The sequence below is a fragment of the Protopterus annectens genome, chromosome 9.part0, assembly GCF_019279795.1.
Source record: "Protopterus annectens isolate FY-2018-M chromosome 9.part0, PAN1.0, whole genome shotgun sequence".
In the NCBI taxonomy this organism is placed as follows: Eukaryota; Metazoa; Chordata; order Ceratodontiformes; family Protopteridae; genus Protopterus; species Protopterus annectens.
In genome coordinates this window covers 1,277,356,938-1,277,378,092 of record NC_056743.1, presented here as the reverse complement: position 1 = coordinate 1,277,378,092, position 21,155 = coordinate 1,277,356,938, and the positions used below count along the sequence as shown (strand labels likewise).

Sequence of the window (21,155 nt, the reverse complement as noted above, 5' to 3'; positions counted from 1 at the left end):
GTAGTGCATGGAGCTTTATCTGCTCCATGTACTACTAGTTATAGGAAAAAATGAGGAGGAAAAAGTAAATGTTTTGCCAACTTTAAGGCCAAAACAAGTAAAGCACTTAACCACTTAGTAAGCACTTTCAAGAAGGTGGTGTAAGTCAGTCCCTTTCATTTACACTTACCTTCTTTGCCTCTAAACTGTCCAGAGTTTTGCATAAGTTTCAGATTTTTGGTCATTTGTTTGGTCTGTTCCTCATAAAATCTGTGGTTTCCAGACAAACTACAGAGGATTGAAGTCTCTGAATCACATACATGTGAGTTTCAGAGTTCGTATCCTTAAGAGAAAATGCAGGTGAACACACATCCTTTTATTCCAGCTACTTTCTAAGTTTGTAAGAGGAAGGGACACCTCATTATGGACAGCAGGCAGAACCAATTTTTTTTATTCTGCTGCTGTCATCAACTGGTCAGTACTTGCAGGTTTTACTACTTAGCCAGAGACCCGACCTTAATAACTTAAGCAGGGGTTGGTTAACATTTGTTAAAGTCAGGTCTTGCGCCACTCTAGTGCTTAACTGGGTTGTCTTTTTCCAAATATCAGAGTGTAATCAACATGTTCCACTCACTGCAATATAGTTATTGCTAAGTACTATAAAATAACATGATGCAAGAGGACAAACACCTAATGTAACCGAAAGAAACTGAAAAAAAACTAGTACAGGTAAAGTAGAGTCAAACAGTTTAATCATAGCAGGAGAGGAAAGAAAAAAAAATAGCCCTACATATTAGCTAGATGACACACCTTAAACTACCTAACAAAATAAAAGAAAAAAGTAAAAGGTAAAAGTATTTATAATTTAATTCATAATATTTATGCACTACCCAATGTAAATAAGAATCTGTCGGACTCCCCAGGCTGTTCAATACTTTTGGTCCATAATAATACTAATGATATTACATCTAGAATAATTGTTTTGTTAGGTACTATATCCAAGACTTCCATGTTAAAACTGGACTTCTGAAACCACATCCACTATACATTTGGCTAACAGTAAAGAAGCTGTAAATGTATCTATTGTGCATGGGAGCTCTTCAAATTTGCAAACAGCAGAAGAAAGAAAGTGAAAGCAAAGAAAGATGCCAAAGGTCATCTAGAATTTGCTGAGACAGAAGATTTACAGAAAAATAGGGCACAAGTGGACCAAGCAGCATTTTGTTGCCAAACAATGATAGGTAGCCAACACTGAGAATCCTATATACATACTTTGTTAGACCCTTTCCTCTGTCACAGTTCATTTTAGGCTTACCTTTTTCCCTACAAGAAGTTTAGAATTTATGTATTTTAACAGTTGCAGTACTGATACTTCTAAAACATTGAAAAAAAATTATCTTATACATACCAGAATCTTCATCTTCCTCTCCTAGCTCAATAGAATCTGAAAATATAAAATGCATAAATAACATTTAATTAGATAATGTAGTCATGCACAGTGAAAGTAAAGCTAGAATTATGGCACTATAGTCATGAGTGAGATAAAGGAATTAAGACAATAGATATAGGTGTTTGAAAACAAGGAACATAAAACACAAATATTATTCCAGCTCCGTAGAGTACAGGGATGAAGCTCTGGATGAGACCCAGATGACCCAATTCAATTAATGGCTGGGGCACAGGTTGAACCAGGGTGAGGAGGAAGGATTCAGATCCTAGGGGAAGTATTGTGGCTCTGTCTATATCTGCAGTATGCCGTGGTGGAAGTCAGTGTATGAATTACCTTAACTGCAAATGCATATTATGAACTGTAGCAGGGGGCATGAGCAAACCATCTTCACAGGTGGAGAAACCTGGGATGATTTTTTTTTCAAACACCTTTATTGAATTATCACTTGTGACATAGGCAAATTTACATTCATATAAAAGTAATCAAACTGTATTAACATAACAAACATTATGCTTCACATATATTATTACATATCACATAACCTAAGCAATATTACATAAATTATTCAATTCCTGCCTTTGTTTTAAACAAGAAACATCTTTATTAAACCATCACTTACTAGACAGGCAATCATACATTTATAGAAATGAAAACAAATCACACTGATACAATCCTAGTTGCAAGGATTTTACATCACAAACCATACTGACACATTCCCAGTTGCAAACATTATACATCACTTATAATCTGCCCAATTTTCTCACTCAAACATTACATAGCTCATTTAAGTCCTGCTGCCTTTTAAACCTCATTCCTCCCTTGTATGTATTGTTCTCACAATTCCCATTTTTCTTACCATGTCTAGGCAATTCCGATTCTGTATCATAGCTCAGAAAAATCATCACCCTCATCAGACCAATCTGCCCACCCAGCATCTCAGACAGTGCATTCTGCAGGCAATCCTTAAAGTCCGCCAATTCACTGCAGTTCCAGAAAATACGTTCACAATTACCTTTTTCTTCCCTTTCACACCTCTAATATTTTCTGAGGAAAAAATCTCTGGAATCTACTTGGGTTATAAAAATATCTATGTAGACATTTCTAGGCAAAAATCCTAAATCTTCCAGATTTTGTTGCACATTTGGGAGACATACATATATCCTCCCTTTTTTGTGAAATACTTATCCAGTATCTCTTCCCAATCCTTCTAGCCCCCTCTGATTGACTCTTATATTTATCCTGCAATATTTTCAATTCCTTTCTCTTTGCTTATACTCTGATATCAATCCATGATAGGGAAGACAATCTCTAACCTGCAGTCAAAATAAATTATTGGCGTCTTCCCATTCTGATGTCTTTCCCTCTCTAGTTATTTGCCCCACTACCTTGGTTCCTTTACCAGTTTTCTCCAATGAATTCCAGCCCCATCTTGCCTACTGTCTGTATCCCTAATTGCAGTCATCCCTATTGGCAGAATCTCCTTTCTCCATTCCCATGTTGGATTACTTCTTAGAATACTTTCTGCTACTTTATGGATATAATATTCTGTATGATTATTGTTATTCTCCTTAAAGGCCCTACATCCAAAATCCCAGTCTCTCCTTATTTCTTGAACTTCCCCCCTGTTTCATCATCATCCCTTTCCACTTTGAATTCTAGTTTTCTGCTTGTGCTATGTATAGGAGTCTTAACTGTGTAGCTCTGAAATACCCCTTCAAATTGGGAAATCCCAATCTACCCTGTCCTACTGAAGAATGAGCTTATCTCAGTTGAGTCTTGCCACCTTCCCCTCCCAGATAAAGTCATTCAGCTCTTTATTACTTGCTATCCACAACTTCTCCTCTGGTTGATAAAAAATATGCCTGACGTGTATAAGACTAAAGGGACTAAAAACATTTTAACTGCTTGTATCTTACTATCCATATCCATATAACAAAGCTTCCATTTTCTCAGTTTTTGTATTATCTTTTGTTTAGCGTCTTCCCACATATCCTTAGCTGCCACATTAGAATAATTTTTAATCCATTATCCTAAATACTATAATTTTATCATGTCCCCATAATTATGGGTATTCCCGAACTAGTTCATGTGTGGGTACATAATTTACCTCTATTGCCATTGTTTTAGCTTCATTGATTTTGTATCCCAAAAAGATCTGAAACTGTCTCAAAATGTCCCACAACACTGTAAAGTCTTTTTCTGGTTTTGTCAGGTATAAAATAATATCATCTGCAAATAAAGCCAACTTTCTTTGATTACCATACCACTATATTCTTGAATTTCTGAGTCCCTTATTTTCTTTGCCAATGGTTCCAAACATAATGCAAATAATAAAGGGGAAAAAGGATACCCCTGCCTGGTTCCTCTGCTTAAGTATAAATTATCAGAGAGGATCCCGCCCACTTTAATTTTTTACTCCGATCCCTCCAGTATCCTCCTACTCAACCTTATAATTGTTTCAGGAAATGCAAATACTTCCATTGTCCTGTTCATAATGTCCCAACTTACTACGTCAGATGCTTTCTCTTCATCAAGACCCAGCAACAACAATGGTATTTTCTTACATTCTGCTTCTTTCTGGATCATCAGTGTTCTGTTACTGTTGTCAAATGTTTGCCTCCCCTCCACAAAATCACAATGATCTATGTCTATCAGTTTTGGCATTACTTTTGCCATTCTTTTAGCCATTATGGGCATGAACATTTTATAATCATGGTTTACAATTAAAATGGACCTGTATGAAGCTGGATCTAATGGATCTCTACCCTCTTTAGGTTTTACAGCTACCACTGCTTTCTTCCAGGATGGTGATTCCTGAGGACTTTCCTGTAGATTGGTTATACATCACAATTTTTATCTCATCTCCTCCTATCCTAACCATTAGTAATTGAGCCTCATCTACCTCTAACCTTGTAATTCTTTCATAAACATTTCCATTTGTATCTCTTCTTGATTTTCATATTACTCTGTTTTATAGAGATTCTCACAGAATTTTTAAAATAGTTCTACCTCAACAGGATCTCTTTTTACCTTCCTTGTTATAGGCTCCCTAAGTCTGGCAACAGCCCTTTCTACTTTCAGTTGCCTGAGTCATTGTGCTAAAAGTTTTTCTGCTCTATTGTTATTATAAAAAACATTTGCTTAACAGCAATCTTTCTAAGCTCATGCATATTATTGAGTTAATCCCGTATTTTCTGCCTAGCATTCTACAGTTGATCTTCTTCTCCTTGTGTGAGACTCCCCTATTCTGCAATACTTTAACATTTGTCAGTCCCTCTAAATAATACTTGTTACTTCCTAACCATAGCTCCCTTTCTTTTATTAACACCCTATTTTTAAACTACACCTTAAATTTATCCCACTCCCTAGCTATATTTCCAGAAGAAATGTCTATCTTCTCTAACATCTCCTGAATAATCTCCACTTCCCATTCCTTAAATTCCTCTCTTTTCAACAAGATAGATGGGAAAGCATCAATGTCTCATTTTTATTTTATTACTCAGTGCTTTTATTTTAGCTATTATCGGAGCATGATCTGAAATAATTATTAGGTGAGTATCAAGACCTTCAATTAAATGCACATGTTCTTGTGAAATGTAAATTCTGTCTAGCCTAGCCTACTTTTTATATCTTGAGGAATAATATATAAATTTACTCTGAACTCCTATTACTGAATTCACATCTTCCATGCCAAATATTTTGATAAATTTCTTCATAATTCTACCCTCCTTTGTTATATTTTCCCTTCTGGGCCCCCCAGACACATCTTCACTGTTGCAATTCAAATCCACACCCAACCTATAAGTAATATTCCTTGCTGAAAACTGATTATGTCTCCCAGAATTTTCTTAAGCTCCATTATAGCAGTTTTAGGTGTAATATAAATACATGCCAGTGTAACCCTCCTCCCTAACCAGTAGCTCCATAGCACCACAGATCTGCCATTATCTTTTTTATCATCTTCTATCACAATTGGAGCTCCTCTTGCAATTAATATAAGTACTCCTATTTTTCTTTATCCCATATATTCTGCTGAATAACCTTCCTGAAAACCTTTCTTTATCAGATTCACATGTTCATTTCTTTCTGTGTCACCTGTAACATAGCTATTTGCACTCTACATTTTTTAGTATAGTTCACTACTCCTTCTTGTTTGTATTTTTGTATTTATCTGTGAGGCCATTTACATTTAAGTACATTAATGAAAGTATCATTGTACTAAAAAGTTATTATTTCCACATTTTAGCACTGTCGCCTCACAGCAAGACGTCCTGTTCGATTTTCAGCTAAAGCGTCTTCTGTGTGGAGACATGCGTGAATGGGCGTACCTTCATTGAAGGTTGTATGTCAGGGCTGGCAACTCAGTACGTAAAACTCTGCTGCCAATCATTAGCGGACCGGAGTTCCGCTGTGGCGATCCCTAACCAGGAAAAGCTTAAAGCTACAACATGTATAACACCTTTTTTGTTAAATGTCTAGTTCTAGCTTTTGTGTTACAGGTGACACTGTTTGGCAGATTTAATTTTTATACAGTTGTTTCTTGTCATATCCATTTGAGCCTATGTTTCATCTTATAAAACTTTTTGGTTTATTAAAAGCCCTCAAACAAACAAACAAAATCCCCAATACCCCCCATGAAACCCATTAACTTAATACTAACACAGAAATCTATGTATATCTCCAAATTTTGAAGTTTTACCCTCCTAATAGGAAAAAGTCTCAAACTGATAGCCACACCCATAGACTTAAGTTAACCTAAAAGAAAGGTTATCCATGCTAAGATGCATGGTGCAGCCTGTGCTTCTACTAAGTGCTGATTGGTTTTGTTATCTTTATAGCTCTCCCAGCTGGGAAAACCCCTGAATGTTTTCAGAAAACATTATCTACTTTGGGAAACCCCTGAATGCTTTCAGAGAACATTAGCTCCTAGACACTTTCTCTTTTCTTTTTCCCCCCAGCCAGTCACTCTCCACCACACTGTAGCCAGTTTCTTTTTATCAGATTGTCTTAATGGAGACATGAGAACCAGGCAGTCAGTTTCTTTATCAGATTGTTTCTATGGAAACGTGAAGATCAGCAGCAGAATTGTTACTAAGCATACATGTATTTGCTAGAAAAAAAGACTCATAATATTCAATGTTCTTTTTCATTTACTTGCTTTCTCTTAAAACCCATTACTAAATCAGTTCAAGGTCTTTAATCCAGTCATTTCCCCATGCAAGAATGAGAAAAAGGACATTATTGTTCCTTTTATCATGTTTTTTACAAGCTTTTTTTTACATTACAATGCCTGCATTTCTTAAAACTGAACAAGAAGAAAAATGAAGGGAGAAAAAAGAACAGCAGCACATGTTTACAATCCCCATTGCTCTTACAACTAACTGAAAAAAAAACGTTATTTTATATCATGTAAATAAAATCACATGCCACAAAACCGACACTATCCAAGAAAAAAAAAATCTTTACTTACAGTTAACTTTCTCCCTCCTCTTCTCCTCCCCAAAGCACTCTTCCAGAAATTAATGACATGAAGTAGGGCATATGCTTTAGAGTCCCCCACAAGTCCAACAAATTTTGCAAAAGTCCAATATTTCCAGATTTTCTTGTTCTGTCATATTTCACAAATATAATTATTGCACTGTAATCCCATATTAAGTTATTGGTTTTATTACTGTTTATCCCCAAAATCTTGTGTCGGCTTCATTTCCAATGTACTCTTGATTGTTCTATGACATGAAGTAGGGCATATGCTTTAGAGTTCCCCACAAGTCCAACAAATTTTGCAAAAGTCCAATATTTCCAGATTTTCTTGTTCTGTCATATTTCACAAATATAATTTCTGCAATGTAATCCCATATTAAGTTATTGGTTTTATTACTGTTCATCCCCAAAATCCTGTGTCTGCTTCATTTCCAATGTACTCTTGATTCTTCTAGTCTTCTCTCATGCTCCCTTCCTTCTCTCCATTTTTGATTGAAAATTTTGAAAAGGTTTCATAGGTGAAGTCCCTCTATGGTCTTTTTATCAGAAGAACAAGAAGCATAATCTCCTTCTGTTTCACAGCTTACTTTTTGCTGGACAAACTTTTGTATTTCCTCTTTATCATGTATTTTATCAAAAAATGATTTTGTCTCTCCAGGGAAGAATACCTTGAAGACAGCTGGGTACAGTAGTTTGAATCTCACACCTGAATCTTCACATTCCCTGAATATTGGAATAAATTTGCTCCTCTTCTGTCTGGTGTACAATGAGTAATCATTCTCCACAAACACTCTGCTGTCTCCCACTTTTAGTACTTTGTCCTTCTGCTACAACTTTGTCAGAATCAACTCCTTTTGCTGGTAGGATTACATCTTTACTATTAAAGGTCTAGGTTGCTTTCATATAGGCAGGTTTGGAGCATACACACAAAGTACTCTTTCAACTAACAACTCCTGGTGTGGAATACTAGTTGCTTATTTGTGCTTTCATAAAATTAATGCAGTCTGTTCCTTCTAACTTTTCTGGTATAGCTGAAAATATTGGGTTTTCCCTGGATGCTCTATCCTCTAATTCTATTAATTTTTTAAACATATCTTCCTGAGCAGTCTTATATTCAGCCATCCTTTTCATCATTTTGATCTATGATTTTGCAGCTTTGTAATCTCATCTGAATATCTGTTTAAAGTGTCTTCCATTTTTCCATCCTTTTGTTGCTTGTGTTGATATACTCTATCAGTGTTTTGTTTATTTTAACCAAGTCTATATGCAGTCATCTTATATCTTCCTACAGATTACTGGAAGTCATGTCTTAAGGTTGCATTGCTTTTTTTTCTGAACAGCTGTAGAACTTTCCCCAGTCAATATTTCTTCCTCACTTTTTGTAGGTGATTTTTTTCCAGGTCTTTTGTCTTTCTTTATTTTTGGCATCCAGGCAGTGCACTTACTAGCCATTATTGAAATTTACCCATAAACACAAGTCTACTGGCCTTCTCTACTGAGTTTTTGTTTTCACACTGGGAGAGCTAGAAATAAGCTGTTACTCAATGTGCAGCCATCTTGGAAGTCTGAGAAGCCTGACCCTGTTCCTCTCACTTAGGATTCCCTTCCCCTGAATATCTAAAAAAATCCCCACTCCCAGATGCATGTATGCTGTTCACCTCTCAAATCACCCTTAGGAAAGTGGAGAGGCAAAATCACTTAGAAAGATATCACAAGGCACTATCTCACTGAAGATGGAGGGCCCACTTGCCAAATGGGATATGACAGAACTCCAATTTGGGCCCACCTGCCAAAAGGGATATGGCAGAATAGATGTGAGCAACAGAGGGTTAGGGGCCAAAAACTTTGAACAAAAATTAGCATATTATCCAGGCAGTGCACTTACTAGCCATTATTGAAATTTACCCATAAACACAAGTCTACTGGCCTTCTCTACTGAGTTTTTGTTTTCACACTGGGAGAGCTAGAAATAAGCTGTTACTCAATGTGCAGCCATCTTGGAAGTCTGAGAAGCCTGACCCTGTTCCTCTCACTTAGGATTCCCTTCCCCTGAATATCTAAAAAAATCCCCACTCCCAGATGCATGTATGCTGTTCACCTCTCAAATCATCCTTAGGAAAGTGGAGAGGCAAAATCACTTAGAAAGATATCACAAGGCACTATCTCACTGAAGATGGAGGGCCCACTTGCCAAATGGGATATGACAGAACTCCAATTTGGGCCCACCTGCCAAAAGGGATATGGCAGAATAGATGTGAGCAACAGAGGGTTAGGGGCCAAACATTTTGAACAAAAATTAGCATATTATCTTGAAGTGAAAATCTGCATTAAGCAGTAAGTGTATTTGTGTGTGCATGATACAAAAGGATGTATATATGTGCACTTAAATGAGTGGAGTACTTTTCTCTGCATGTCACTTCCTGGATCTGGGTCTGCATTTCATCTACAGAGTACCACAATTGTAGTTTAGTGGTTACACTTTCTCATTTTTTTCAAAAATTACTGAAAGAGCAAACATTTCGTGCTAATGGAGTTTTTAATTACACACCCATGACTATTCTCTGCAGCCTCCTGTGCAATTTCTCTTTCTGTTATTATAACTGGCTAATTGTTTTATTTTCCCCAATGCATTTTACATACAATTACATTTTTCCTTCTGTACTTATGTATTAATTTTTGACCTGTTTTTATACAAGGATATGAAACACTAATAGAAAAAGAAAACCCATATTCTATTTAGTCCATCTGAGTGTTAAAACTAGTTTCATGCAGTTATCCCTCCCAAACGTTATCTCAATCTTTCTTTGCTATATTGCAAGTAATACAGAAAGTCTCAGATGATCTGTACTGTATCATTGCCTCAGACAATTCATTTTAGAGCCATACCACACTCCCCATGAAGTAGTATTTTATCGGGTGTAACTTGAAATGTCTCCTTTCAGCTGCCAACCATATCTCCTTCGCCATTTCTCCCTTCTTGAGTTTTACCCCTCATCTGCTCCTGAACAATTCAGTGTGTCCAAATGTTATTAAATTTCTCTTATGCTTTACAAAATATACATGTCCAGCTTTTTGTGTCTCTCCTCATACCACACCCCTCTACCCCCTTCACAATTCCAGTAACTCTGCAGTGCACATTTACTACTAGCCTATACTACTAGCCTAACTTTTCCCTTCATCATAATGCTCTACAGAACTGTACTGAGTTTTCCATATATGACCTAACCAGAGCCCAGTACAGTGGAAGTATGAGATAAGTATCTCTGGAATCCAGTCTTGGTCTATGCTTCACAGTCACAGCACTTCAACACTCCATAGCATGATTCAGGTTATGGGTGGCTATCACTTCAGATTTCTTTTCCTCCTTTGTCCTCTCAATAAGATTACATGTCTTTGGTGGGTCCCCTTCAAAGTACATAACCTTGCACTCTCTTGCATTGACTCAACTTCTATCTATCCAATTGCAATTCCAGCTAATGTGGGTATCTCCGGATATTGCCTACATCTGTAACTACTGTGCCAGACTTTGCACCATCAACATGTAACCTGATCTTGCTCTTCAAATCTACTGTGCTGTTTGACACACATTTACTGACCAAGACAGTTCCAAGTACTGGCAGTGAATTGCTTATTGACATTTCTCCTTACTGCTCCCCTTTAACAAACATACTGTGCTGCTGATCAGACAGACAGTCTCAAGTGCAGTACCTGCACATGTCTAGACATACAAAACTGCACAGAATACTCAAGGTGTAGCCTAGCTAGTGCCAAGTACAGTGTGAACATTGTCTCTTTAATCCCATGGTCTATACCATTAAGGAAAAAAAAAAAAACACCATTCTAATTGTCAGCTACCACTGTCCTCGCACTCTGCTTTTTCTGGTAGTCTAAGCACGAGCAACACCCTGAAATCCTTTTTCCTGTTCTGTTCTCATCAGATTGCTCTCCCAGGTAATATTTTGCACCAGAGTTGCTGTTGGACCAGGCATAGTACTTACCATCTTTCTGCAATGAACATCAGCTGCCAGGTTTCAACCCACTCAATCAGCCTTTTGAATCCTTGCTTACTCTTTCCATTCCTCCACACTTATCAGGTGTAACTTGAAATGTCTCCTTTCAGCTGCATCCATATCTCCTTCGCCATTTCTCCCTTTTTGAGTGCTGCATCTAACATTATCTCATCATAAAAGAGATTGATCCTGTCCTGTGTTCCCTCAGATATATCAGAAACAAATACACTTAAGTCAGTGGAGTACTCTGCTTGCCATTTTCCACTTTCCCTCCCAGCACAACCATCTTTGCTCGGCCATTTAAACATTAGCTAATCCAGTTGGTTAGCCTTGCTTCTCTTCCCAACTTTTCCATTTTTCTAGTTTAGCAGCCTCATGTGAGGGACTAAGTCAAAGGCTGGGTTGAAATCCAAAAAAAAAAAATGTCCAACAGTGCTCCCGTGTTGAGCTCTTCCAGTATCCAGTCATAAATCTGGATCATGCTTGAATGACAGATTTTTCTGGCCACAAACTCATCCATGTAAGCTACTGATCTGGAGATTATTGTCTTCTAAAAAAGCAACCTGCTTTTCCCGCAGACTTCTCTCCATGGCTTTCCTTGCCAGTTTTGTAGGTTAACAAGCTTGTAACTCCACGGATTTTGCCCCCCCCCCCAATACAAGGATACCTCTAGGCAAAGCTTGCTACAGAAGAAAATTTAGGCACCATTGTCAACGTGGACAGCTTAGATAGCAGCAAGCAAGGCCAGGGAGGTGCCAGAATTCCAGTGTGGTTTCAGGATCTAAAGTGCTCCAGAAAAGGCCTAATGCTAGCCATTAAAACAAAGGATTAAGCCTATGAGCTATTAATGAGCTGATTCTTGCGGTACAGAGTTTGATTCCCTAAGCCTTCATTTGCCTATTGTGTAAGTTTGAGTAAGTCATTTAACCAAACAGTGTTTTGGGGTAATCAGGAAATTGGGTTAGGCTCCTCATCAGTCTCCTGGACTGCATACCTAATTACTACCAATGAACCTACTGGCCCTCTGCTACCTCCTCTTCAAACATCCTCTGCCCTTTCTCATTTTACTTGTCAGTCCACTACCATCTACTGTTTCCATATTCTCTCCTGATATTCCTTTATTCCCCTGCAGACTTCACATCCTCTTCCATCCCAAAGTTATCTAAGCATAATTGTGGTACCAAACAAAATATCTTTGGTTTTACCAGAACTTACATTTACTTACTTGTTTTAAGACAATTTTTTAATATCGGAAAAACAGAATGGAGTTGTTCAGCAATAAAGTCAGGGTCTTGGTTATTCCTGTAGATACCCACACTGTCATTGTGCAAAACACAGCACAGAGACTGATGGTTTTCTCTGTGCCGCATGAATGTTAGACAGACAGAAAGAGAGAGAGAAAAATACAGAGACAGAGAAAGAGAGAAAGATTTATTCTATACCAAGAAAGCCAGTGTCAGAATCATTACAGACTGATGAAGTGTTGTAACCTGTAACATGTATCACTTGCTTGTCTGGGAATGAATGTATGACTATGTCACTTTAAGTCTGACTTCTTCCTCACCACTAACAGATGGGTACACATATTTAATCTTCCTGCCCCAGCTAGTTCCCTAGCAGCCTGCACTTATTACTGAACCTACATCACTGACACATAGTTAGGCAAGCACCTCTGCACCAATGCTCTGCCCTGTATATTCGTTTCTATATATGGATGATGTAAATCTAAAATGGCTTAGTAGAGGTACATTAATGGTTGCTATTGGCTTTCTCATTATCAAAGTAGTGTGTGTCTTTGGAAACACTCTTTCATAACTGTATCTGTATGTAAATGTGTATGGGTATAGTGTGATGTGTGCGCAGCTGTTTGAACACATATGGGACTTTGTATGACGTGAAAAGCAACATCCTGTTATGATCAGCACAGCTGTGGAGCATATTAATGTGTGAATCTTAACATATGTCTGAGCGTTTACAGATGTCTTTTACCAGCTTTTTTTTTTTTTTTTTCAACAGCTGTGGCATGCCTGTGTATTAACACATGTATGGCTACACAACTGCTATTTGCTCATTTCCTAGGTAAGAGGATTTTGGCTGTACTGTGTGCATGCATGAGTGATTATCTATCATTCACTTATTCTTCAGGAAGAGGAAGGGTGCAACTTTTGTGTTGCCCCTTATGACTATATGACTATGTGCCACAGACACACACACACACACACACACACACACACACACACACACACACATACACCACACACATACATTTTTGGATGTGCTTACAGATGGAATGATCACTATCATTTCTAAGTTCAAAGTTCAAAGACTATTGCTTGACGTGTGTGTGTGTGTGTGTGTGTGTGTGTGTGTGTGTGTGTGTGTGTGTGTGTGTGTGTGTGTTTGCATATGAAATGAAATGTGTAGGAAAAATGTATTACCTTTCTTAGAATTATCTTCATCAATGTCTTCGTCAGCAATGGCAGCACCTACAATGAAAAAAAAAGCAAATTGGAACTAAGAAACCAATTTTCTTGTTTCTGCATAGTCAGATTACACTGAAACATACAAATAATCAACTTATAAAGACATATTATACATCTACTTTTAAAGTATACTGGTCAACATAAAAAATGTAGGACTGTAGCAGCTCCTTCCAGGAGATGTGGCTAATGCCAGAGCTCAGGATTCCCAGAATGAGGCTGACTTGTGGGGAGGTGAGTCTAATGTTAATGCTGTCTTGGTGTACTCAGTAAGTCTTGTACTATGACTAACAATACTGAAAAATTTAAGGATTCTCATTCTCCTGATGATTGGTGGAAGTAGACACAATGCAGCTCCTACACTAATGATAACTTTGAAAATGGACTGCTTAGATACCTAGGCTGACATCTGATGATGGTACAGCATAAATTCACAATAAACTCAGCCTGGAGTCAGAATGTTTGAGAACCATCAAATAAAGTTAGCTGTAAGAACAGAACAACTGTGGGGTCAGACTGCTTGGAATACCCAAAGTGAAACAAACTTGACAAGAAGAGAATATACACAATTAAACCATTGAGTAAGAAGAATGCAATGTTTGACCAGCAGTTATGAGGATAGAATATGATGAGCAGAATGTTTGACTATCCACTCTGAATCCAGCTGTAAATTTAAAATATTTTGGTACCCAAACCAGTGCCAGCTGTCAACACACTGGTTCAAACTGTGAGGAGAGAATGCTGGCACTCTTACAGTTGTTATCAACCACGAGCAGAGAATAGCAGGCCTTTAAAGACTGGTATCCCCTGTGATTATAGAATGCTGGCTCACTTAAAATGGCATCTGCTTTGAGGTCAGAACTAGGACACACTAGTGTCAGATGTGCAATGTGGATTTCAGGTACCCATACTTGTGTTGGCTGAATGGATAGCATTATTAACCCCATTCTGAAGGCAAATGTCATGACTCCTATTACACTGAAACCTTTTTGATTAAATCAAGGTGTTATAAATGAATCATTTAACTGCTAACACACCATGCACTGTGTCTTCCACTTTTATCAAACTATCCCGAGTATACAACAATCAACAACTCATGCAAGACTCAGACAGCAGTCATGTAATTTTTACTTCACTATAGGTTTTCCCAACAATGTGTTCTCTTCTTGCTGCTAAGCTGGCCTGGGTTAAATAAACCACAAGATGGACACAAATTATGGCATTGACCTTTTCACCAAAAAAATAGCACAATGTTATAACTCTTCTTAAAATATAACATGTCAAAACTAAGCTAACATCAATACTTCTACATGTATACAAGTCTGAAGCTTTTGAAAACAGAATGTGTTCTCACACATCTGAAACCTTTGGGCCTAAGACATCTTTCTGAAATGAGTTAACTGATGAAAACAAAAATGAGTCCCAGTAGCTGAAAATCAACAACTGGAAACAAGGTAATCTAAATGGGCATTAACTGAAATACAAAACAAATCACATAATTATCTATAATACGTCACGGGGAATTAAAGCTCTTTACATACTTATACAGGGCAAAACACCACATACAGCCCACATTTCTAAATCTAACTTTAAATCTGACCCTGCAACTACCACTAAACCTAACCTTTATCCTAAACCTAGACCTAATCCTAAACTTTATCAGTGTCAGTGCCTCAAAAGGTATCACATGTACATTCAATGCTGAATGATCAGAAGACTGTGGTTTCTATTCCTACACCAAGTGCTTGGATTCATTTCCCAGTACTGACACCGTAGTGCAACATAAGGGTGGTGCTGCACACCTGAGTGCACATTTCTTTGATAAGATGTCAAACCAAGGCCCCATCTGTCTGAGATGGTGGTGGCTCCGGTGGATGAAAGAGATCCCACAGGACTTACTAAAAGGAGTAGGAGAAATTTCATCTGCATCCTGGCCAAATTTCACAAGTCAATATGACTACCATCTTGGGTCTCTCCTGAAAAAGATTCTACTGGTCTAGTGGGACTAACCCTGTTGACAAAATGTGTAAATAAATAACATATTAATAAATAATAAACTCAACTCTAACCCTAGCCATAATCAAAACCATGACCTCTATCATCCTAAACCCAGCCAAAATCTCATATCTAAAGTAAACCACTTGACACAGAGGATGTCTACTGTTATGGATCTGAAGACGTCGATTGTTATGGACGAAAGTGCTTAACCGTATAAATTTTCTGTGGATTATTCAAGTCTTTTGGGCTTGGAGGCCGACTGCTGGATTTTCTTTGTTTTATTTGTGGATTTATATCCAGCTCCAAGTACTTCAAACTTTTGTTCTTCACTTGACAAGTATTACAGTAACCTACAGTCACCAAATTGGTTTAAACTGAATGTAAAATATTCACACTTATTGAATTCCCATACAGGGCAACAGCCACATTAATAATATTCAATCAAACTGACAGCAAACAAGTGACATGATACCATAAACTTTACTACCCACAAGGTACCAGTGTTGAAAAGTTTTGTTAATCTTGTTATGCTTAATTACTTAACTAAATAACTGCAATCGAGTCTGCACTGCCGGACACAGGCACTGATTATAAGTAATACATACCATTAGAAATAAGTCTCTCTCTCCATGCTTCATTTGTACTGTGTTCTGCTATATTAGCTAATATGTTTGTTATTGATTAACTTCCTGTTTTCATACAGCTCAAGTGGTGTATGAAACTGCTGAAAAGGTTCAGCTCTCCTATTTCTGTTGTTTAGACAGGGTTTATAAGTCAGAACTGGAGTCACTAAAATGTAAGGGGTACAGGTAGAAACTTATACCTGTGCAAAACCAGACAAATAAAACGCAATCTATAAATGATACAATAAGCTTTTCTTCTAACAGACAGTACACAAACAAAAATAGCACACGGATCTGCCTCTATCTTGGAAAATGTTATCAAACATCAAGTTAAGTAAGACAGCTCACTACTTCCAGAAATGTCTTCCTCTAGAAAACAGGTTACAGCAGACATGTCATATTTGGAACCGATCTGTCATTCTGAATTCTATCGGATCAGCAGCTGCTGTTGCATTCTGCTGCTTCTATTTCACTTTTTTAATGGCAGACATAAAACCATTTCCTGCATTTTCAGTGTCCTGGTCTGTCCAGTGTACTAGACCGGCACAATGTCTAGAGGTGTTTCAGTGGAACAACAACTTGTAGAAAAGGAAGATGCATTACCTGATAATAAGCAAGCAAGGAGCCCAAGGATTAGAGTGGTCTGAAGCTTCATGGTTGCACTGCTGTGGAGTCGGTGATAAAAAAGATGTTGAGCAGCAGCGTGCTGTGAGTTTCTGTCTTCAGATGAATACAATACTTACTTTAAACAGATGTCTCTTTTTATACCTCATTCTTCTTTTTACTTTGCATAGATAGTGCCTCTCTTACCTGTTTGCATAATCATCAAGTTGTTATTCATGTTTAAGATCTGTAATGGTTATTCTAATGGCAGGGAAATTTCAGTACCTGGAAAAAAGAACAAGGCATTCTTTAATGCGGACACAAATAAATGTATTATTGTGCCTTATATCTACCTTTCCTGCTCATAAGCTCTTTACATAAAATTTCAGAGAGTTTTGATGTCTGTGACTTGCAGTGTTCTGCATAATGATGCTCAGGAGGGCAGATAACAAATGAGCACCTCCACGTCTCCAAGAGAATAAGGAAATGGGCAGCTGATTTGTCTTCCCACCACCATCTTCAGTAGGTACATTCTTACATTCCATGAACCCTGCAGCATACCAGAATTTTTTTTAATTCAGATGCTTGGAGTTTGTTAGTGCAATAATATGAGAGGGTTAAACTTTGCAGTGACAATCTGCTAAAATCACACAGTTCTCAGTTTCTTATAAATAATTTAGGCAAAACTTGTGTTTAGTCTTCACTGCTTTATCAAGTCAATTTCTCTCTGAATCTTATGTACACATCACACTACCCTTGGGGCTAAAACATGTTTTAATAATCTAGAGTTATCAGCAAATATTAATGACAGCAAAGAAACAGAGGATTGTTAAGTTACTTGCTAGACTTTGTAATAAACTGCCACTGCAAACAACAAGTTGGTCTTAAATTCAAAAAGAAAGTATGTATTTATGTGGAAAATGAAAAGTTGGCTCTCTGGCTCAGTTCTTGGCTGGGGACCTCCTCTGCAGAGGCTTTATACCTCCACTGTATCAGTCAGGGTTTCTGCTAGGTGCTCCAGATCCTTCATACATCACAAAGATCTGTTATAGGTGGAATGGTGATGTGTGTGTGAGTGTGTGTGTGTGTGTGTGTGTGTGTGTGTGTGTGTGTGTGTGTGTGTGTGTGTGTGTGTGTGTGTGTGTGTGTGTGTGTGTGTGTGTGTGTGTGTGTGTGTGCCTGTCTGTGCGTGTATGAGTGCCATGTCTGCATGAGTCTGTGTGAGCACCTTCTGACGAGCTGATGACCCATTTAAGATTAGTTCACAAGCTTCCACCTAATAAGTGCGGCTACAGTTTATGCACAGTCCTGAAGTGAATTAATGAAAAAATGAAAATACAAACTTACGAATCATAGGAAATACATGTCAATTAGACCTGAGTCTATATATATGCCTTGCCAATAACCACCCTCAGGGTCAGGCATTTTTGAAGGAGGGTAGGGTCTCTAAGTCCTGATGTGTATTTTAGAGTACCCATCCAATTGTCTAGGCTATGTTTGGAGGTAGACAGATAATCACACTACTTGAGATTCAAGGGGTGTCTATGCCTGAGCAGGGGGTGGTGCTGGGTGATGAATTTATGTATCCATTTAGTTTTATTTATTCCATAATATAGAGTCAGATCTCTTGTTTTAGTGCTAGGTCTGCTTCAGGCTTTCTAGATTTTTTGAGGGCCAAGATTCATTTTATTAGAGACCACTGTAGTATTTTGAGTTTTTTGATATATAGTGAGATACATGCCAAATACATTACATTCTATGACTGGAATAACCAGGGCAGAGTAGGGGGGTAAATAACTTCCATGGGTTTAGAAGAGAGGCCATGGGTGAATTAATTGTGATATATAGAAGGACTTCCTGACTATCGTCAGAAGCGTAGCTAGGGTGTGGTGAAGGAAGCAGCTGCCCTGGGTGCAAGGTGTTAAGGGGTGAAATCCGGAGAAGCTGATCAATCAGTGGAGCAGTACAGGTATTCACTTCTGTAATGGCATTTCTGAATGTCAGTTGTTGTGTCTTTCGGTTTTCCCGGTTAGGGGTCGCCACAGTGGAACTCCGATCCACTAATGATTGGCAGTAGATTTTTTTCACTACTGGTTGTGGTTTGGACTGCAGAAATGAAGCAGTTGAATGTTTCACTTTGCGTCTGGTAAGCATCTTGCTACAGTTTTACAATTTTAACAGAAGTCCTGAAACACCTTTTTTTTCACTCCTCAAGTCAGAGTTGAGGAGTGCAGATCAGAGAGAAAGAACAGACCTGGCTACTCAATAGAGTAGACTAATTAAAGTGAGGAAGCTATTTACACAGGTGCCTAGGTTTCTGATGACAGACTCATTGAAAAGTGGGGTTTCACTGATGCAATAGGTGGCAACAATTTGTTGTTTACTGAAGGATATATACTGAAGTTGTTAGTATTTAGTTTGAGCCCTTTCTCTATGCAACAAGTGACAATAAGTTCCATGTGAAGGGAATTTGTATTATTTGTTTATTTGGCAACTACACCCAGCTTACAATCATCGGCAAACTTAGTCAGTCAGTGATCTCTGATGTTAGTGCTAAGATCAGAGAACTAAATACCAAAAAGAAGGTGTCCGATACAGACCCCTGGGAATTCCACTGGTCATCTTTTCCTTAAATAAGGAGGCATCACTGACCCTGCCAGCATACATTCTGCCCTTGAGTTAGTTTGCCATCTGTCTTACCATATAAGGTTTTGCGTTTAAGGCTATTAATGTTTAAAATCCCACTGTATGGTACGGTATCAAATGTTTTTGCTAAATCTGTACAGACTGCTGTCCATGGCCTGTGTGTCCTTTTCAAGTAAGTTCACAAGATTGAGGAGCCAATACATGAATTATTGTTCAGCCTGCTTACGTTATTAATGTCCTGATATATGAGGTCAATGATGATGTATTCCATATCTTTACAGACAAGACTAATAAGCCTAAAGGGTCTATAGTTTCTTGAGTCAGTGGTGGGGGTCACCCTTATGAAGAGACATCATCAATACAGTGCGCCATTGATCCAGAACATAGCCTCTGGCAATTCTTAGGTTTAAAAATTAAGGAGGTCAAGGACCTGCTCAAAACTGTTTATAAAATAACCCAGAATGTTACTGGGGCCTATTGGTGAAGTATTTTGGTCTTGGAGAGTGCATTAAGGATATGGTTCTTGGATGTGTTTTGGCAGGAGTGTCTCCAGTATGTTTGGGGTGGGGTGATAGTTTCAGGGGAGAAATTTGCAGCAAACAAGTTAATTAATATGCTGGTGATGTTGTTAGGAATTGAATAGGAGGTGCTATTATAAATAAATAAATTCTGAGCAGTGATGTGAATTATTTCTTAGATTTCTAGCTTAGCGGAAGTAGGACTTATGATTATTCTTAACCGAGAGGCAAGCCTATGTTCACGGGAAGCTTTGCTCATCTTGATATCTGCCTTCAGTTTATTATGACTAGAGAGATTCTGGCCTTACAAGGTAATCTAATCATTTTCTTTTTTCTGTTGTAAAGTTTATTTATATCTATTAACCACTGGGGTAGGTTGTTATTGAATTTGATGCAGTATTTGGTCCTGGTGGAGACAGCCCTATAAATTCATTTATCTAAGTGAACATAAAGATCCTTGGCATAGATGGCTGTATATCCCAGTTCTATTTTGGGGTTAGCATGGGAGAATTTTGTGATTGTTATTGTGCAATTGTAAAAGGTTAGCTTCACTGAAGTCTCTAAAGAGGGTGGTGGTGTTAGTAATCACAGGAGAGGATATTGTTAGGGTAAGGTTAACCAGCTGGTGATCACATTAAATAAAGAAGAGATAAAGCACAGGCATGGAGCAGGCCACAGCTGAGTTTGTGAGAACTAGGCCCAGGACATTTCCACCCTGGTGGGGTTACAGACAATTTGATTTAATGAATACTCATTCAGCCAGCCTAAGAAACATTGTTCATACCTGACATTAGACGCATAAAAGTACTCCAGTCTATGGATTGGTAATTGAGATCACTGAGGATTAGAATTCCTTCTGTAATAGGGAGGTTTTCTAGGAATTCTAGGAACTTATCATGGTCATGTGGATTCATGGAAGGGGGCCTGAAACAAGCTGTAAGTTGAAGGTCTGACTTACCTATTGTAAGCTGAGCTCACTTTGAGGGTCATTATTTATCATTTGGTAGCGATGAAATCCCAAATAAAAATCACCACTATCATTTCCATTAGGCTTGAATACATGATAGGCTCAGAACCCAGGCAAAGAGAGTATACTTTCATGGGACTGAGAAGGGCGACCTTGATGTTGTCTAGTTTATGATCTGATTTGTTGATTAGGTCAGGGTGTTCATTAAATAAACTATGCCTGAAAAAGGCAGTCTAAGGGCAGCAAAGGCTTTGGCCAGTATGAGGAAGCTCTTGAATGAGAGGTGTGGACCATCCTTCACAAGGCAAGTGGGATCATCAATCATCTCATCCCCAGAAAAAAAAATTACACCAGTTGCATAGCCAATTGTAGAAACAGATTATCATTTTTTTTAATTTAG

At 38.0% G+C, this 21,155-nt stretch overlaps 1 protein-coding gene across 4 annotated transcripts in view; it reads right to left on the bottom strand.

Annotated features, from left to right (window-relative positions):
* The window catches only part of LOC122811995 (glutamic acid-rich protein-like), a 153,296-nt gene extending 136,527 nt beyond the window's left edge, over positions 1-16,769 (bottom strand). For all 4 annotated transcript variants that reach the window (XM_044084206.1, XM_044084207.1, XM_044084208.1 and 1 more), the window contains exons 1-3: positions 16,625-16,769; positions 13,359-13,406; positions 1,388-1,423 (exon numbers count right to left, since the gene is read on the bottom strand). In XM_044084206.1, coding sequence (XP_043940141.1) covers positions 1,388-1,423; positions 13,359-13,406; positions 16,625-16,676 — 136 coding nt within the window. In that variant the 5' untranslated portion in view covers positions 16,677-16,769. The remainder of the gene's footprint in view (positions 1-1,387; positions 1,424-13,358; positions 13,407-16,624) is intronic.
* Between the last annotated feature and the right edge of the window lie 4,386 nt (positions 16,770-21,155).